Raw genomic sequence first — 19,765 nt, 5'->3', positions numbered from 1 at the left:
TGCAACTTACTGTCAAAAGAGTGTCAGAAAAAAGCTGAGTGTGTGTGTGAGTGTGAGAGAGAGGGTGTCCTTCCTTTTTAATCCATCTCTTCTTTTTCTGGATTTTAAATCTCTCCCCTTTTTTTTTTTTTTTGGCCACGCTGCGAGGCTTGCAGGATCTTAGTTCCCCAACCAGGGATCGAACCCGGGCCGCCAGCAGTGGAAGCACAGAGTCCTAACCACTGGACTGCCAGGGAATTCCCTAAATCTCTCCCTTTCTACTGGCGCCTTCTTTTCAGATTACAAACATGCTCCAGTCTCCCCTAACCTAAAAAACCTTTGGGTCTTGCTATCTCCCTCAGATTCCTGTCCAATCATTCTTTATTTTCACCAACTATACTCTTTCTCAACCCAAAACACTTTTCAGTGAACAAGCCATACCTTTGGTTTTAGGGACAAAAAAGCCCCAGTTTATTATTACTTTTTTAAAAAAGCAAATATCACTTACAAAATTGTTCAAGCAAGTCTATATACGGGTATTTCATTTGAAAATACATATGTATATAATTTTTCTCCTACAGTAATTCATTTCAAGAGCAATTTCATTATGTATCTTCTACAGAGCCCTAAACCGAGAGAGCCAACATATTCAAATAAACCCCAAGGTGTGGGGATGCTTCAGGACAGTTCCTCATTAGAAGCCTCAGCATGGGGGCTCTGGAGACCAACGCAGGTCTTCCAGGGAGAGCTGCAACGTTCAGATAAGTGAGTTCTGGAAAGAAGGGGTAGTTGGCGGGCTCCGGCAGGCTCACCCCTGGGGTAGAGCAAAGAGTACAGACAGGGGAGTTCTGAGAGGCACTGGAGCTATCTAAACTCAGGGGGACGGAACTGAGTGAGCAGCTGTGGTAATTGAGTTTCAGTTACCTGCAGGGTGGCAAAATAAAGTAGTAACTTCATCTGCCTGACACGGAGGAAGTTTAGAGGTGTCCCTGGCATATTCACAGTGGAATCCGTCACCCTTTCACTGTGTTGGGTGATGGCAACCGTACTGCGCTTCCTAGCGACAGCAAGCGCGCATCCTGTTAGGCAGCACCCGCGCACTCCAGCTTATGAAGCATTTCCTGCAGGTCTGTCTCCCAGGGCTCTCTGTATCCTCTGTCTGAAGGAATGGCACCATGGGAAAATTCAGCACCGCCAGCATCAGCCATCGCCCAAACTCAAAAGAGTCTTTGAATGGCAGAGAAAGGCCCATTTTCCTTTCTGCCCAGCCCAGGGTTGGAACCATGCTCAGGTCATTTTTTGTGGGTCTGTACAAACGTGCCGACTGGCAGCGTGCCGTTCTTCACCTGAGCCCGGATTTCAGCTCGATGCTTTAATGTGAAGACCAGGGCTCTCACTGTCCGCCGGTATGGCCCATTAATGAGGCGGGAGCAGAGATGAAACGTTTCCCGTTCAATATTTTCAACCAGTAGGTGATCCACCTGAAAAAACAGCAAAATTATCAAATTAGGGCCTTGCATTGCATAAGGATTAACAGCAAGGGAGGCTGGAGCACTTTGCTCAGAGGCCTCCATTAATCAACTGAAATTCAAAGACATCTACTTCCTGTCACAAAAGAAACAGGAAGAGCAAATTAATTCCACCCTGGCAATTAAGGAACGAGGCCATGTGCTTTGTGACAGGGACCTCATTCACAACCCCTGCCGGGTGGTAATATTTGCCATTATAACAGGAAACTGGCTTGAACCAAGCAATGGGTTCTGGGCCCTGGGCCCTGTACTTTACCAACCAGGAAACGAAGACCAAGGATAATAAATCAGTATAACAGTTTATACTTTTTTGTTTGTTTTTTAAGTGACTTTTAACCCCTTACAGCATTTTAAAAACAATGGGTCTGGATCCTAATATGTGTGTAAAGCAGTTTATAAATCACTTTTCACATTTACTGCTCACAACTCCTACTATCTCATTTTATAGATGAGGAAACAGATTCAAAGGTAAAGGAATGCTCCAGATCTTACAACTATTAAGAGGCAGAGTTGGGACTCTAACTCGGAGCCCCCGACTCCAACACCCATGTTTCTTCCCTTTCACCATACTCACTGCCCCCTTAACCTTCAGAGAGACCAGCTGAGTCTGGAGAGACCTCTGCAGGGTCAGCTAAGCAGAAAGGGGCCTAGAGGATAGGACCTGTGGCAATTCTGGGGTGGTCTGGCTCAGGCCCAAGCCCTCCTGAAGTCACAGGCCTAATGAAAGCAGGACAGGTCTGAGACTTTTGCCCACACGATCTGGATCCAGGCCAGACCGGGTTGCTGGTCAGAGACCCCCTCACTTCGTTCCTTTCCAGGTGCGTCGCTCACTATTCGCCTCCCTGGTCCTGACCCTGGCCCAGCCTGAACAACCTCAGCTGCTTTTACACACCTCTACGCCTCTGCGCAGGTACACGTTTCCTCAGCAAGGTGCAATTTCCCTAGGAAACTCATTTCTATTTGTGTGTCAAAGCTTAGCTAAAAAACAAAAAGCAAAAAAGCAAATCCTAGTTTAAAGGACTGAAAGTTCCCCTTGGGGCTGCCACAGTGTCCCCAGCTTCCCTTAGTCATTTTCATAACATATTATAATGATCTATTTTTTTGAGTTTGTCTTCCCTGAGAGTGAGTTCCTTGAAAACAGGAAACAAATTTCTCTCATTTGCTTTTTTCCCTTCAACTCTTTCCCTCCCCACCCTACCACACATTCAAATACTTACTCAGCACTATGTGCCTGGGCTGAGGAAAGAGCAGTGAACAAGGTCAACACAGCTCTTGACTCCACAGAGAGCACGGGTTGGCTGGAGACAGATAGAAGCAGGGACTGCAAGTGTACCGAGGGCTGGGAAAGAGGATATGAGCGAGTTCTGGGGCACAGAGCTACAGCAAAGGGACCCGACCCTGGAGGGCAGCTCCTGGCCTCAGGAGGGAACGGCATTTGACGTGAGAGCTGGAGAATGAGAAGGATCAGGCCAGGTGAGGTGGGCACTTGCTTGGTGATGAATTCAGTGAGCTGTACATATATCTTTTGTGTGCTTTTCCATATATGTACTATACTTATATTTTATTTTATTATTTTATTTTTATTTTTTTTTTTGCGGTACGCGGGCCTCTCACTGTTGTGGCCTCTCCCGTTGCGGAGCACAGGCTCCGGACGCGCAGGCTCAGCGGCCATGGCTCACGGGCCCAGCCGCTCCGCGACAGGTGGGATCCTCCTGGACCGGGGCATGAACCCGTGTCCCCTGCATCGGCAGGCAGACTCTCAACCACTGCGCCACCAGGGAAGCCCTATACATATATTTTAAAAAGGAAAAGTTTAAGGAAAAAATGCACCAAAATAAAAAAGGATCACCGGACATTTGATAAGTGTCCTAACGAAAGAGAGAGACCAGCAGACCAAAATGAATATAATAAAGAAACCTGGAAGAAATGAGGACCACGCAGGGAACAGAACAGGACTGAGAGAAAGAGAGAAAGAGAAAGGGAGAGAGAGAATGAATATCCAGGTCCAGACATCTGCCTAGGTGTAACAGACAAAAGGTGTTCAGGGAAGTTTGGGGTCCTGATGACTGACTGATTATCTCCAAGGCTGGTGCTGGAGTGAGTGGACGTGGTGCCATGGCTCTCCAGAACCCAGACTCCTTGAGCTTTTCATGGCCTCCTGGGTGGGCACTGAACTAGCCCCCAGCCTGAGGCAGCCCAGGTACCAGACTACTTTACAAGGCTATAAGGGTGGCTGGCCATCTGCCCAGCATTTGTCCAGCAACATTTGCAAAAGAGGCTCCTCACCCCAATGAGGGTTCCTCGTCCCAGTGTGAGGATGGTTAGTCACTGACTGTTTAGAGATTCACTTAATACGACAGGCAAGAAAAAAGGCTTTTTTAAAAATTTTTTTTCTTTTTTTGAGGGGAGTGGTTGTTAGGGGAAGAAGGGTATGTGTACATTTGCAAAAATAAGTCATGGCCATTCCAACAAACTGTAGTATATATAAAAAAGAACCTTGAGAGTGCCTTGAAATTCACAGAACTGGATACTTATTCATACTTCATTCAGCAAATAGTTATTGAGTCGCTACTCTGAGTATGGTCTGATCTAGGTATTAGAGATACCCAAGCAGAAAACACCTGACCCCCTACCCTCTAAGAAGTCACAGCCTAGAAAGGAGAGGCATGTACACAGAAAACCAAGGGGCAGCAGGATAGGTGCTATACCAGCAATGTGATGGGAATAAGAAGCAAGTAGCTAGCAATTCTCATGCATGCTTCTTGTTAAATGAAGGTCAATCGGAATGAAGAAATGAAGAAAAACATTCGTAATATTAAAATGTAAATCATAAGGGAAAATGATTCATCATGCATCCTTGTGTATAACATGTTCATTGAACGAAGTGAAGAATGCCTACCTTATAACTGCCTTTGGATAATCCAAACCTACCCAAGTTGAGAGTCCTTCCCAATGGATTCTAATCTAGGTAATGGGTAATTTAGGTAAGCCCTTTTGGGTGAAAGGACCAGAGTCTTACTGAGACTTTGAGAAAAAGGGGTTTTACTATGAGATACATGTGTATGAATGGAAACAAGAATGCTGTAAGAAACCTAGGGATTTATTTACGGACCATATCCTTTCTCTGTGTCTCTCATGATTTGCCTGGTCTCTTTTTCAAATGTTTTTCCTCCTCTCCATTTGCCTTACTTATCAATTCTAACTGCCTTATTCTCTCCCCCTATTCTACACATCTCTACCCATAGCTTCTGCTTCCTCATAACTCCTCCAATATCTCTTCTGTTTCAAAACTCCCACTGTTGCTTCTTGGTATTTCCCAGTTCAGTTTCCCAGAGACAGAGAATCTGATTTGCCTTCCTTATCTATTTGTACCTGTGCATTGAGTATGTGTTATTCAGTTGTCCAATCCTGGACAAACTGGCAATTGCTGGGTGAAGATATAAAACACGTCCACCCAGAGCTGTCTTTTGTCAAGGATTCTGGACTCAGAAGAAATGCTGCCATAATCAATTAGTGATGTCTGCCACATCTGTTAAGCTCTTTAAAAACAAGGGAAGAAGCTCTTCTTCATGTGTATACCTTAAGTGCAGAACTTCCCACACTGTATTGTGACTATTCATTTGCCTACTTCCCTCAGAGACTGTGAGCCCCTCCAGGGCTGGTACCATTTTGGATCCACTTCTAAATTCCCCATGCCTAGTAGCATAGGTACTGGCACATATTAAGTGCTCAGTAAATATCTGTGAAATGAATTTCCTCTTTCCCCATGTATACCTCCCTCCTTTTCTGCTCTTTTAGTAACATCCTATACATAGCATATGAAATATGTTTCTATTTTATATGTATTTTCTAGTTAGCAAAATCCAACCACTCTTACAAAGGCTAGTTCAAGTGCTTTTTCATGAAAGCTTCCCAGATTTCCCCATCAGATTTCATTGTTCTGTCCTTTGTGTGTTTATACCACTTGCTAGTAACACTATTTCAGACATATTTCATCCTGCCTCGTATTTAGTCAGTCATTTACAGGCTCTTAGTCAGGAGACAGTAAGCTTTCTTAGGATAAGGACTGCAACTCATTCATGTTTTCATTCTCCTCTGGCACTAGTAGTAGTAGAACTAAACATTTGGTGAACTGAATACCCACTAGAAGCAAACTTTGTATGAGTTTTCCAATAGCATGATTGGATTTGTACATATATACCCACACTCCTTTTTGACCACTTGAATACATTTATTAAAGAGCTGGTCAAAGCCAGAGGTACAGTCTGAGGCCATTAAACAAAGAAAAAACTAACAGTCCCATATGGGGATGTACCCCTGACCTGGATCTCATTAGCACCATCTGACAACCACCTGGGCCAACCAGCCAGTGTTTCATAACTCTTAACGATAACAGGCTCACTTTGAGAATCAGATTCATTTTTTTTAAATGACATAATAGGAAAATGATCACAGGCCGTGAGGTAGGAAGGAGAGTGGATAATGAGGAAGGGGAAGTAAGAGAATGACACCACAGGGGACGTTCATATGAGGAAAGATCTAAAAGACAGGGAAGAACAAAGAAGATCTGGAAGGGAGAAAGTAAAGGGGAATGGAGTGTGGGTCTCAACAATGGAGATTTTATTCATCTATTCCTTTATTCCAAGAACAAGGAAACAATCCATGAATCTGGAAAGCAAGATGTGTAGAGTAATAAAGAGATACACTTTTGGGCTGTGTGTGTATATTCTTTATCTGTGGCTTTCACTACTAAAGGATAAGACCAAACAAATAACATAGAAACATTATTTTCTATAAAAATGTAATGAGTGGATTTGAAAAAACACATGCTAAGATCAAACTGCAAAAGCTTTTTAGTTATTGGGCCAATAACTTATCCAATGGTTTACTACTGCCTGATATAGTACATTTATGGAGATCTGATGTCTGATTTGAATGCACTCAACATTGGTTACTGTCAAAGACCAGATACTGGATTAGATGGTTCCCTAATATGAAAATATTTCAGATGATGATGGGTGCTAAGAGTTAACTTTATGTAAAAAGTGTTTGTATTTGTATTTTCTGACATACCAAACTGATAAAAAAATACTATAAAATGTTGTTTATGCAGGGAAAACAGATTGATTTTCTTCGGCCAAGGAAGATGGCTAAGATGCACACTTTTAATTTTTAAAATTTACTCTTTGGGAACAAAACCATTCAACTATGCTTAATCTGATATTTTTTCCAATTACACTGGAAAGCACTAACGAATGTATCACTTTTTAAACTTTGCTTTGTAACACTTGAGTGCTTACCACTTGATGTGCCAGTTAAAGGATAATTAATGGATAAACTAAAAGGATAATTATTATTGAGTTTAATATAGCAGGCAAACTGCTCATTAATCCTTACAAGCATAGCTTCATTATTATCATTTACTTAAAAAGATACCACAGGGAACTGGTATTTACCACCACATTAACTACATATTATATACCCACACTCTATGTTTCTGCAATAATTTTGGTTTATTTTAAAAATAAACTTCTTTTAAAACATCAAATAGCGAGTCTTGTTGGCTAATCGATACTCCAGAAAATTAGACTTACAACCTTCATATTTTTTTTCTCTCTTCCAAGGGCTTAATATTCATATTAATATTTCCTTGGGAAAAGTTAAGCAAACACAGTATATTAATTCACTGAACCATCAAATAGACATTAAAAATTATAAATATAAGAACAGAAATATATAGAAAAGTATATACAAAATGACACTAGCTGATATTGATCAAGATTAAAAATACAACATAAATGTGGATAATTGTCAATTTTCTGCAACGTTATTTAAATAATCAATAAAAATATCTTATGGAACAGTTGGTACATAATTGGCTCTTAATAAGTCTGGGATAATCATAACTTGCCCAGTATTCATTGAAAGAGCTACAGGGACTTCCCTGGTGGCACAGTGGTTAAGAATCCGCCTGCCGATGCAGGGGACACGGGTTCGAGCCCTGGTCCGGGAAGATCCCACATGCCACGGAGCAACTAAGCCCGTGTGCCACAACTACTGAGCCGGCGCTCTAAAGCCTGCGAGCCACAACTACTGAGCCCACGTGCCACAACTACTGAAGCCTGCGTGCCTAGAGCCCATGCTCCGCAACAAGAGAAGCCACCACAATGAGAAGCCCACGCACCGAAACGAAGAGTAGCTCCTGCTCACTGCAACTAGAGAAAGCCCGTGCACAGCCAAAAATATAAATAAATAAATAAATTTATTTAAAAAAAAACAAACAAAGAGCTACAATAATTTACCAAACAGGAAATGCACCAAAATTAACAAGTTAACAAGACTATGTCTGGATGGTAGGTTCAATGGTGATCTTATTTTTCCTTTCCATATTTTTTCATTTTCTATCATAAGTTTGTATTAAAAAACCCCAAACTTTATTTTTTAAAAGTAAATAATATACCACAAGCCGATTTGCCTTTCTTTTGTGGATACATAACAGATAGAAAGGTTAAAATATTTTTTCAGAGAATGCAGTGACAGATCAGGTATTTAAATCAGACTTCTGAATTGCTTCTTTTGTTAATAATATTAAGTTATTCTTTAAGGATACATTATTAGGGATACCCTAAGAGGAAAAAATATGGATGTTATATGTCTGATTTTTACAGAATATTAATTGACCTATAAGATTTATTTGATGATGATTAATACTATTGCTAATGAGCAAAAATTCTTCCAGCATGTGTACCTCAAACCACTAACACCATTCTAACTGTTGGTCATGAAGATGATAGGGATTGTGCAATTGACTATATACATTAGAACTAAAGGTATGAGTGCTGACCGAAAATGGAGTACAGTCTTTTCAAAAGACAGCTATGTATTTTGCCATTGATATTCCGTAACAGAGTCCATCTCAGAATTTTTGCTTCAGTGGAAAGGGAAAGAATTTTATTTATTTATTTTTATTGAAGTAGAGTTGATTTACAATGCTGTGTTAGCTTCTGGTGTACAGAAAACGGATTCAATTTTATATATTCTTTTTCATATTCTTTTCCATTATGGTTTATTACGGGATATTGAAGATAGTTCCCTGTGCTATACGGTAGGACCTTGTTGTTTATTTATTTTGTATATAGTAGTTTTTATCTGCTAATCCCAAACTTCTAATTATCCCTCCCCTAACCCCTTTCCCCTTTGGTAACCATAAGTTTGTTTTCTGTGTCTGTGGGTCTGTTTCTGTTTTGTAAATAAGTTCATTTGTGTCATATTTTGATTCCATATATAAGTGATATCATATGGTATTTGTTAGGGTAAGAATTTTAAATGGGAAGGAACCAACATTCATTAAGTGACTTCTAACCACCAGGCACTGTCCTATTCTTTTGTATATATGGTTCATTTAATCTTTCCAATAATCTTAGGTAGTAGGAATTATAATCTTCATTTCACAGATAAAAAATCAAGTCTCTGAAATGTTAAGAGATTTGCCTAAGGTGTCACAACCAGCACATACTAGAGCCAGGGTTTTAATTCATGTCTTGCTAATTCCAAAGCCTGTACTCTTTATACAATACTGTCCCCCAGAACGTTTACAAATCCAGAATGTTTAAAAAAAAAAAAAAGTTAGAATAAAGCCATAGCACTTAAGACTATGAAAGTTCATTATGAAAATATGAAGGTCATTTAACCCAGAGTACCTAGTCATCACATTCCAACCAGGACATTACCTCCAATTCCAAGGCTTCTGAGAGTAATTTCTGGGCGTTTTTCCTAAATGTCTCGGTTTTGGAATCACTTCGGACTTCTATAGAAGGTCTATCCTTGTGTTTTTCAATGAAAGTTCTCCATTCAGTGTAAACTTCTCTGGCAAGACAAGCCACTTCTGAATCTGAGTGTTGACGCATCTTGTTCACAGTGTGACCTGGAACAAGAGAACAGAAACCAAAGAAAAGGTTGTTCTGTATTCTTCTGAAAGGTACAGAACTGGAAGGACTAATGTGTGGCACTTAGCAAGTCATTCACACACCTAAGGATGTAAAGGCTCTTGTGCAAATGAAGACCTGTTTCTAAAAGGCTGAGATAACAAGATAATCACTGGGGGAGAATCACTGGGCTAGCCAATGAAATAAGTCATAAAACAGAAGCACGATCAATAGATACTTAAAATGGAACACCTAAGGTACCAACTCCTTAATCCAAAAATTGCAATAAAAGAAAACGAATTAAGCATTTATCTTGTCTTTTCAGTACATATTATATTTCAGGACAACCAAACAGTCCTAAGTTATTGACAGAATATTCTTTATTCAGCTAATAAATGTGATAAAATTGACAGAATTTAAAAAAATTTTGTGGCCCATGATGAAATAATTCATTCAGCAGTGGATGAAATCAGTCAATGAAAAGTTGATGGGGAAATGTACAATGGAAAGATGAGGTGTCATCATCTCCACTGATCAATCTTAGCATCCCTAAGAGTGGCACTATCAGATAGAGGTAGCACTTCACAGCCCCACCTATGAAGTAGTCTTACACCCTCCTCCCAAGGAAAAGATGAACCATAACCCTAGTAACTAGTCATTCAAAGCTAACCTCCAGTTTATAGAAAATATGAGAGACAGAGGAATAAGTTAAATTACAGCGTAAGAAACAAATCCAGAATGTGGGACATTCTACAGGACAACATTCAATCATCAATGGCACTTTTAAAAAAAGGGAGTAAGGTTATGGATTGCTAAAGATTAAAAGAGTCTTTTGAGTCCAAACTATCAAATGTGATGTGTGATCCAAATCCTGACTGGAATAAACCAATTAAAATATATTTTGATATAAACAAGAAATACAAATATACACTGGTTATTCAATTATATCAAAGAATTATTGTTGATTTTGTTGAGCACGATGATGGCATTGTAGCCATGTAAGAAAAGATCCATATGTTTTAGAGATGCATACTGAAGTATGTAGAGCTGAAATGACAAAAGGTCTGAGATTCTGCTTTAAAATACTTCAGTAACAGCACAAAAACACAAAAAAGGGAAAGATAAAGTGAATGCGACCAAACCTTAATAGTTACTGAATGTAGGTGAAAGGCCTATGGGGGTTTGTACTATTCTCTTTATTTTTGTGAATGTTTGAGATTTTCATAATAAAAATGGAAAAAGAGGAAAGGGTCAAAAAATATCATATGCAAAAGTACTTAGATAAAAATAAACACATAGAAAAGCCAAAGAAATCAAGTAAACGTTTAGAATTAAAGTTCAAAAAGTATTAGAATATAAGGTAGGTATACTTTTAAAAACAATCAATAGCTTTTTTATGTCAGCAATAAACAGTCAGTATAATAGGGGGAAAATCATGCTTAAACTAGTAAAAACCATAAACCACTTAGCAACTCATTAACAAGAGGGGGTTGCATGCCCATGTGCTGTTTGTGTATGTGCCTATCTCCTTAATAGCTCTGGAACCACTCTTAAACTCCATCCCGTCACCACTGACCTTGCCTTAGGGCATGTCGCCTCCAGATGACTCCAGCAGCCTGACTGGCCTCTTAATGCCACCTTCCACACTGCAGCCAGAGTGGTCTTTATTTAACTTTATTCGTTTCTCTTTCAGGGATATTTTTTAAAACATTAATCTGACCATTACACTCCACCACTTAAACCTTTCAATCCTATATCCAAATTCTTATCTAGTCACACAAGTACCTTCACTATCTGCCACCTTCCCATCTACCTTCTAGCTTCATTTCCAGCTATTACCCCACTGTCATCGATACTCTAGCTACTTGCAGCTCCTAAGACACTTCAATATTTTTCTCATCTCTTTACTTTTGAACATATACTCCAATGAGCATTTTGTCTCCCTGGAATATTCCTTCTTCTCTCTTCATCTGGTTAACTTACATTCTGCCTTTAAGACTCAGTTCAGGAGTCCCCTTCTCCAGGAAGTCTTCCTTAATATAATAACCCCCAGTCTTGGCTGGTACCTCTCCTCTGTGCTTCCTTAGCACCTCATGCTCCTGTTCATCACAATAACTATTATAATTAGTTGTAATTATCTGATCAGTTATCTTTCTTGCCCACCAAAGAGAGCTCCTTGAGGGCAAGAGCTGTGACACGTTTATCTTTGGATCTCCAGCAGAAAACAGGGGCAGGAGAGGGGATCGGGAGAGTGGGTGTTTGGTAAATGTTGGGGAATGAGAAACCCAGATGAGGAAATACATATGTTTTGACTAAAATATATAACAGAAAATTTGAATGAAAGGGGAAAATATACCATATTATATGATGGAAAGACCAGTACAGAGATGTCAATATAGAAATTAATTTGTAGATTTAATGTAATTACAATAAAAAATCTTAGAAGGCTGCTTTTATTAGAATACATCCAAATAGCTTTAGACTTATTTTAGAAAAACAAATGAGTAATAGCATAAAATACTCTTATGTATTATGAGGTATAACTAGCCTTATATGCTATTGGAACATATTATAAAGCAACTAAAATTATATGGACTGGCACCAAAACAACAGATGGATAGATCTGTGGAATAAAAAGTGAAGCTCAGGGGACTTCCCTGGTGGTGCAGTGATTAAGAATCCACCTGCCAATGCAGGGGACACAGGTTCAAGCCCTGGTCCAGGAAGATCCCACATGCTGCAGAGCAACCAAGCCCATGCACCACAATTACTGAGCCGATGTGCCACAACTACTGAAGCCTGCACGCCTAGAGCCCGTGCTCTACCAACAAGAGAAGCCACTGCAATGAGAAGCCTGCGCACTGCAACAAAGAGCAGTCCCTGATTGCCACAACTAGAGAAAGCCCGTGCGCAGCAACGAAGACCCAACGCAGCCATAATTAATTAATTAAGCTCAGGAACAAACCCTATTGTATATAAAAATTAATATATAATAAAAGAGGCATCAATGAACAAAAGGAAATGGAAAAGAATTCAATTTTGGGAAAATGGTCAAAATATTTAGAAAATTTCTCAGATCACACCAACTGCATAGCTCAACACTTGCTTGATTTATTTACTCCTCACATGTCGACTGAAGGCCTACTCTTTGTACTAGGTACGCTAGGTACTAGTCATGCAGGGCTGAACAAGAAACTGTCCCTGCTTTAAAGGTTCTGTGAAGAGCATCCTGGAAGTAACTTTGAAGGGAAGACAAGATTCTTTAACTTCTCTCTCTATCCCATTATCTCTCAGGAATTTTTATCTAGTCTTTCTGCTGACCAGGGAAAGAAGTACATCAATACTCATCACAAGGAAGAAGGTGAAGGGGAGGAATGCAGAGCCCTCATTAGAAATATCTCAAGGTGCTTCCTAGTTAGCGATGCTTAGTGAGGTGCTTCTGAAACACATGCCACTTAAAGCTGAAGTCACTACTCAACACTTTCCTTTTCTGGCTGGAGTTCTCCATATCCTTGAGATTATTCACTCAGAAAACAATATTTTGTGCTGTTGGTCACTGTTGTGGATGGTAAAAACACAAAGGTAAATGAGACACTGCAGGACCTCAAAGACCTAAATTCAGGGCATTTTAATACTTTTACAGAGCACCTACTTAATGCCTGGTGCTGAGGATACAGACATGAATGAGACACCGTCCCTGGAATTTAACCTACACTCGCCCTGCCAAAGTGTGCAAAGAAGATTTATGTATAAAAATATTCATTACAGTACTGTGTACAGCAGCAAAAAGTTAAAAACAACCTACAAGCTCACCATTAAGGGTCCAATCTGTTAAATGAATTATAGTCCATTCAAACAATGAATACTTGGCAGCCATTAAAGACTGCAATAGCGGGCTTCCCTGGTGGCGCAGTGGTTGAGAGTCCGCCTGCCGCTGCAGGGTACACGGGTTCGTGCCCTGGTCCGGGAAGATCCCACATGCCACAGAGTGGCTGGGCCCGTGAACCATGGCTGCTGAGCCTGCGCGTCCGGAGCCTCTGCTCCGCAACGGGAGAGGCCACGGCGGTGAGAGGCCCGCATACCGCAAAAAAAAAAAAAAAATACAGGAAAAAAAGACTGCAATAGCTCTACGTGTAGTAACATGGAAAGATGATTACTTTACTCAGATTCTCAGAAGAGCATGCACAGTATAAGCCAATATTTATTTTTAAAATTACAATTGTGTGTATATATATATATATAAACAAACACATATATTTGTTTATACACAGAGAAAAAGAGTCTAAAAGAATTTATAATGAAATTATTAACAAGGGTCTCCTCTGAGCAGTGGGACTGTATGTATCTATGCAGTTCAGCTCACAATCTCATGGGCTGGCTCAACCTGTAAGCAATCCTAACAGCACGGGATATGCTATACTAGAAGTGCATTCAGGTTTCTTTGGAATAGAGATCCTTCCCTTCATGTGTTCCCCACCTTATCCTTTTCTCTCCCCAAGACAGGCACTGTTGATCCACCTTTATATACAAGAAATGAAGATGCACAAGTCCCACAGAGAGTCCTTCTTCTTGTCAAATCCAATGGACCTTTTCCATCGTGACATTACTTGATACCTCTGTGGCATCTGTCACTGCTGCCTTTTTCCTTCTGAAATATTCTCTTCCATTGCTTTTTGAGATATCACCTGTTACTGATTCTCCTCTTCCTTCTCCATCTCTTCTGCTGGCTGTACCTGCCTTGCCCAACCTTTAATTACCTGTGAACCCCAGCTGGGACATTGTCCTTGGCCTCTTCTCTTCTTTCTTCACCTGTTTTCCCTGAGTAATCTTACCCACTCCTGTGGTCCAACTACCATCTGCAAGCAGATGACTCCCAAATACATATCTCTAGCCTAAAGGCTCTCACTGAGCACAATACCCAAATATCCAGTCCCCTACTGGACATCTCTACCTGCTTATTTTGCAAGCACCTCTAGCTCAACATTTCTAAATGGAAAATGGAACTCATTATTATCCCCCTCAGTCCCTCCTCCTGTATTTCTTGTCACACATGGCACTAGCATTCACCCGTTATTTTAGGCTCCTTAACATTTTTTTTTAAGATTTTTTTTTTTGATGTGGACCATTTTTAAAGTCTTTATTGACTTTGTTACAATATTGCTTCTGTTTCATGTTTTGGTTTTTTGGCCCCAAGTCATGTGGGATCTTAGCTCCCCCACCAGGGATCAAAGAGGTGGGGGAGCTAATGCACCCCCTGCATTGGAAGACGAAGCCTTAACCACTGGACCACCAGGGAAGTCCCTAGGCTCCTTAACATTTCTTGCACCTTTTCCTTTTCCTCACGTCCCTCTTTATTCTCCCTGCTGCCCTGATTCAGGTCCTCATCACCTCTCCACACGTCTACTGCAATGACTTACTAATCAATCTTTGTCCCCAGAGTGGCCTTCTCCAATTCATCCTCTATATTAAAGTCAAATTAACCTTTTAAAAACACAATTTAATCACATCATTCCCTTACCAGAAGCCCTTCAATGGTTCTCTCCTCTGTCCTCAAGTTAATTTCTAAGTATAGATTCAAGCCCTCGATGACCTGGAACCTCTTTGGCCATACCTCTCACCATATCTCTCTCTTTCCTTCCTCTCCTCAGTCCCAGCCCTCCTACCCCTTTGGCCTCCAGGTGCTAAGTTCTAGCCATAGAAAGCAGTTTGCGTGTCCTTGATAGGGTCAGGCTGTCTGGCCTTCTTACATTTCTGTACTTAGCTCACACTGCTCTCTCTGCCTAGAAGGTTTAAATGCCACTTTTCCCTCTAAACTTGATGTAAACATCTTGGGTGCAGAGCCCCATACCTTACTCCTTACTCCAAGATAGATTCCCAGCTCCCAGCATAGTGCCTTACCACAAAACAATCAAGAAATGTTTGCGGAACTGAATCAAACAGTTATATTACAAAGAAAAAAAAGTTTACATTTGGCTTTCAAATTGGCTTTGTACTAACATTTCAATATGGATGCAGTAGATTGGGAAAATCACACAATTGCAAACAAAATAATGGAACTATACTGTAAAGAACTGAATGAAAAGTTTCTAATTCTTACCCATTACTAAGAACCCTTCCTGCTTACTACTTGCCCAGGGCTTCATGGCTAGTGAGCATGGAAGCCAGGACCTGAGCACAGCAGCCTGACCCCAGAGCCTGCACACTTAATGCCCCAACACCCTGTCCTTCTCTGTTATTAGGGACTGGCACACAGAGAGTGTCCAATAAAGTTCTGTTAAGATAATGTTGTTCACCTTCTTGATATTCCTAAACCAGAAGAGCCAAAGGGCAGAAGTCTTCGACTCTCAGGCCAGGGCAAAGGAATCACTGCTCTTGGCCTGCAGGAGGCAGTACACCTCACAGATACTCCCACAGGAGCCCCACCTGGACTGGTCAGGAGGCTCTCCCAGCACCAGGGAAACCACCCCAAGAAGGGCAGGGGGCTATGAGGAGACCTGGGGGATGCAAGCTTTGCAAGCAAGAGGGTGACAGAAGGAAGAGTAACAGCAGGGAAGGCACTGAGTCTGGGGCAGGAAAAGAGGAGAGAGGAGGCCTAGGGAACCCTCTTCTATAAAAAACAAGACAGAATGACAAACTTTAAATGAAAAAGGGAATTTCATGATAACAATAATGACAGTTAGCCACTGCACTGAATGCTTTACATTTAAGTCAATGAATTCTCAGAACAACCCTATGAGGTGCTATAATGATTCCCCGTCTAACAGGTAAAGAACTAAGGAACTAAGAGGTTAAGAAACTTGTGCAGGACATGGCAAGTAAGAAGCAGGGACAAGTTTCAAATGCAGGCAGTTTGGCTGCAGAGCTCAAGTATTAACCCTATACTGTTGCCTCCAGTGATCATACAGTCCTACCTCCTCCTGATCCAGATGGAAAAAATGAGGCTCCATGACCTTTCCCCAAGGTCACAAGTTGGTCAGTAGCTACATCGAGGAAGTTAATGATCTGCAAAAAGTCATTATTTGCTCCATGAAGTTTATGTTAAAGCAAGCAGTGCCTCTGGCTGGTCTTATGATCTAGGTCAAGTCCCTTGGGTTTAAGAGTTCGGGGCTTCTGCATCCCAGCACATTAAGACAAATTCCCTGCAGGAAGCGGTCTTTTGCTCATTTAACAAACATTATCAAATACTTAGTAAGTACCAGGCCCTGTGCTAGACTTTGGGATAGAATGTTGAACAAGACACAGCCCTTTACTCAAGGAGCTCCAGGTAGGTCTAAGCACAGGAGAAGACACCTAAACAAAAACAGTGCACCAAAGTGTTACAGGTCCTAAGATAGTATCGAAGGGGGAAACCAAGGGCCAAAAGGACAGAGGAGTCAATTTGGCTGGCAAACGGGCCAGGGAATATCATGAAAGAGGCAATTCTCGTCCAGAGTCTTGACAAGCAGTAGAATGAATAAGAGCATAGAACCTGAAAGAGCACAGAGTAGTTGGAGGGCTGTGGTAGGCAAAATAACAGTCCCCAAAGACATCCATGCCCTAATCCTCAGAACCTCTGAATATGTTACCTTACATGGAAAAAGGGACTTTGCAGATGTGATTCAGGTTAAGGACCCCGAGATGGAGAGATGAGCCTGGATTACCTAGGAGAGCCCAATCTAATCACATGAGTCCTTAAAGGCAGAAGAGACAGAAGAGTGGGTCAGAGAGATGAGGTGTGAAAAGAATTCGACCCACCATTGCCAGCTCTGGAGATGGAGGAAGAGAATCACAAGCCACAGAATGCAGGTGGCTTCTAGAAACTGGAAAAGGCAAGGAAACAGATTCTCCCCTAGAGTCTCCAGAAAGGAATGTAGCCCTGCCAACACCTTGATTTTGGCTCACTGAGACCTGTACTGAACTTCTAACCTATAGAAATGTAAGATAATAAATCTGTGCTTTTTAAACCACTAATTTTCTGGCGATTTGTTATGGCACTATTCATAGATAATGAACACAGGAGCTTATCAGCAGTTCAGGATTGCTGAATCTATGGGACAACTTAAGAACAGAAGGCCATTTGAAAGTTCCTTGCCACTAACTTATCCCATGAACTTGGGCAAGTCAAATCACATACCCATTCATTCACTCACTCACTAACTCATTTATTCATTCAACAAACATTTTTTGCTTCACCAAGACGATTATGTTTCATCTGGGTCTTAAAGGACAAGTAAGAGCTTGCCATGGACAAAGGTGCATCTTTGGGTTTCAGGAGGTGGCATGACATGGCATAAGTCCACCTTAGCTTTGTCGCTTATTATTTGGTTTCCCGACCTGGGGCAAGTTACTTTAAACTCTCTAAGCCTCAGTGTTCTCATTTGTAAAATGAGGAAATCAGTGTTCTCATTTGTAAAATGAAGAAATAATAATATTTACCTTATAGAATTGTTATATGGATCAAATGAAGTCGTAGATGTGAAAGCACTTTGTAAGTACAAGGTTTTTTGTTGTTAATCAATTATAAATGAAAATCAGATCAATATGATGGACTTAAAACTTCTCCCAGAATATTTATACCTACAGTATTGCAGAAGTGGGGCATGCCTGCCTACCAGGTTGAGTGCAAGGTCTAACTCCACCGCCTCATCAGCCATTTACTTAATATCCCCGCCCACTGGTTTCCTTTATAATAAAGGTATTCAGACACAGAGGCCCCATTAGGTGCTAGATCCAAAGGCTTTTGCCCAGCTGGCCCTCAACTTCCCAGACCACTTGAGAACAGTGAGGTTACTCACTTCCCCTGCCTCTCAAAACACTCTCCTTGGGCTTCCCTGGTGGTGCAGTGGTTGAGAGCCAGCCTGCCGATGCAGGGGACACGGGTTCGTGCCCCGGTCCGGGAAGATCCCACATGCCACAGAGCGGCTGGGCCCGTGAGCCATGGCCGCTGAGCTTGCGCGTCCAGAGCCTGTGCTCCGCAACGGGAGAGGCCACAGCAGTGAGAGGCCCGCGTACCGCAAAAAAACAAAAAAAAAACCAAACCACTCTCCTCCTTAGCCCGCGTGTCACTGCACAGCCCTGGTTCTCTTCCTCTCTCTAATTACACTCTTGCCTCTTCACCGGCTCCTCTTCCTCTTCCCATTTCCCTGCCACGGATATTCTCCCCAGCTCAATCCTTCAGCCCTTTAATCTTTTCTTTTACTCAGAGAATTCATCCACTTAAGTGATTTTAAGCAAATGCTTCCAGGCGAACGTCTTCCAAATACATATTTTTGGTCTAGTCTCTCATCTGAGTTTCAGTCCTACATCTCCAACTGCCTGCTGGACATTTGCACCTAAAGAGTTTATGTCAGAGCAAACACTGACTAAACTGAAAATACTAGGAGAAAACTCCCATTTCAAGTACACAAGAAAAGGCACTAAATTCTGATTTAAAAGAGGTGAGCTTGAGCAGATGGCAGAACCCATAGAGATGGTCCAGTAAAATTAAGGCACATATGGCTGGGATTCAGGGCACAATGGCAGTCTGCTAACCAAGAAAGAACACTGCCCCAAGAGACCTGGATTCTCATTACATCTCTGGTGCTAACTCACTATATGGCCCTGGATAAGTCACTTCATCTCTCTGAGTCTGAATTTCCTTGTTTATAAACTGAGGTAGCTAAATGGATTTAAACGTTTATGACATTGACATTTATAAAGTTCAGAAACCGAAAACAAAAACTATAAGATCTCAACGGTAAATGGACAAAAAACACAAACAATTCACAAAAAAAGGACAAAGTGCCAATAAACAAACAGAAAACAATCCACTCTATACAGCAAATGAAAACAAGATGCTATTTTTACCCAGTAAATTAGTAAGATTTTAAGAAAACTGTAGCAATGTAAATTGGAACAGTATTTCTAAAAATCTAAGATTCAGAAATGGATCAGGACAGGAGATGCACACCCAGGAGTTTTCTGAATTAAGGCCTCAGTTAAGCTGGAGAAGTGGACGGCTTCTGGCTAAGTGCTCTAAAGCAGCAGCCAAAGACTGAGGTCTCAGCTTTCTGGAAAAGTACCTCCTGTGAGAGGACGGGGGACAAAGACGGAAGAAACAGAGAAAGGCGAGAAACAGGAATAAAGAAAGCTAGAAAGCGCCATGGAGAAAATCTTGTTTGACCCTGTCATTTTCAATTTGATGAACATATCCTGAGCATCTGTTATATGCCACACTAATGCTTGAAATGCATTGGTGAATAAAATATATTGCATGGTCTTGCTGGCATAGAGTTACTGTACAGTAAACAAAAAATAACTCAGTAAATAATTAAATAAGTAATTACAAACTCAGATAAGGGCTTGAAGGAACTA

General features: G+C 41.1%; 1 protein-coding gene across 5 annotated transcripts in view; it reads right to left on the bottom strand.

Moving 5' to 3' along the window:
* Positions 1–499: 499 nt before the first annotated feature.
* Positions 500–19,765, bottom strand: part of TCEANC2 (transcription elongation factor A N-terminal and central domain containing 2) — a 36,981-nt gene continuing 17,715 nt past the window's right edge. For 3 of the 5 annotated variants that reach the window (XM_079899380.1, XM_079899379.1, XM_079899382.1), the window contains exons 4-5: positions 9,239–9,432; positions 501–1,460 (exon numbers count right to left, since the gene is read on the bottom strand). In XM_079899380.1, coding sequence (XP_079755506.1) covers positions 1,272–1,460; positions 9,239–9,432 — 383 coding nt within the window. In that variant the 3' untranslated portion in view covers positions 501–1,271. Of the gene's footprint in view, positions 1,461–9,238; positions 9,433–19,765 lie in introns of all 5 variants that reach the window. The other 2 variants (XM_079899383.1, XM_079899381.1) reach the window with 2 other exon arrangements.

This window comes from Stenella coeruleoalba, assembly GCF_951394435.1.
Source record: "Stenella coeruleoalba genome assembly, chromosome: 1".
NCBI lineage: Eukaryota > Metazoa > Chordata > Mammalia > Artiodactyla > Delphinidae > Stenella > Stenella coeruleoalba.
Note: the sequence above shows the minus strand (reverse complement) of the source record. Positions and strands in the feature narration are given on the sequence as shown.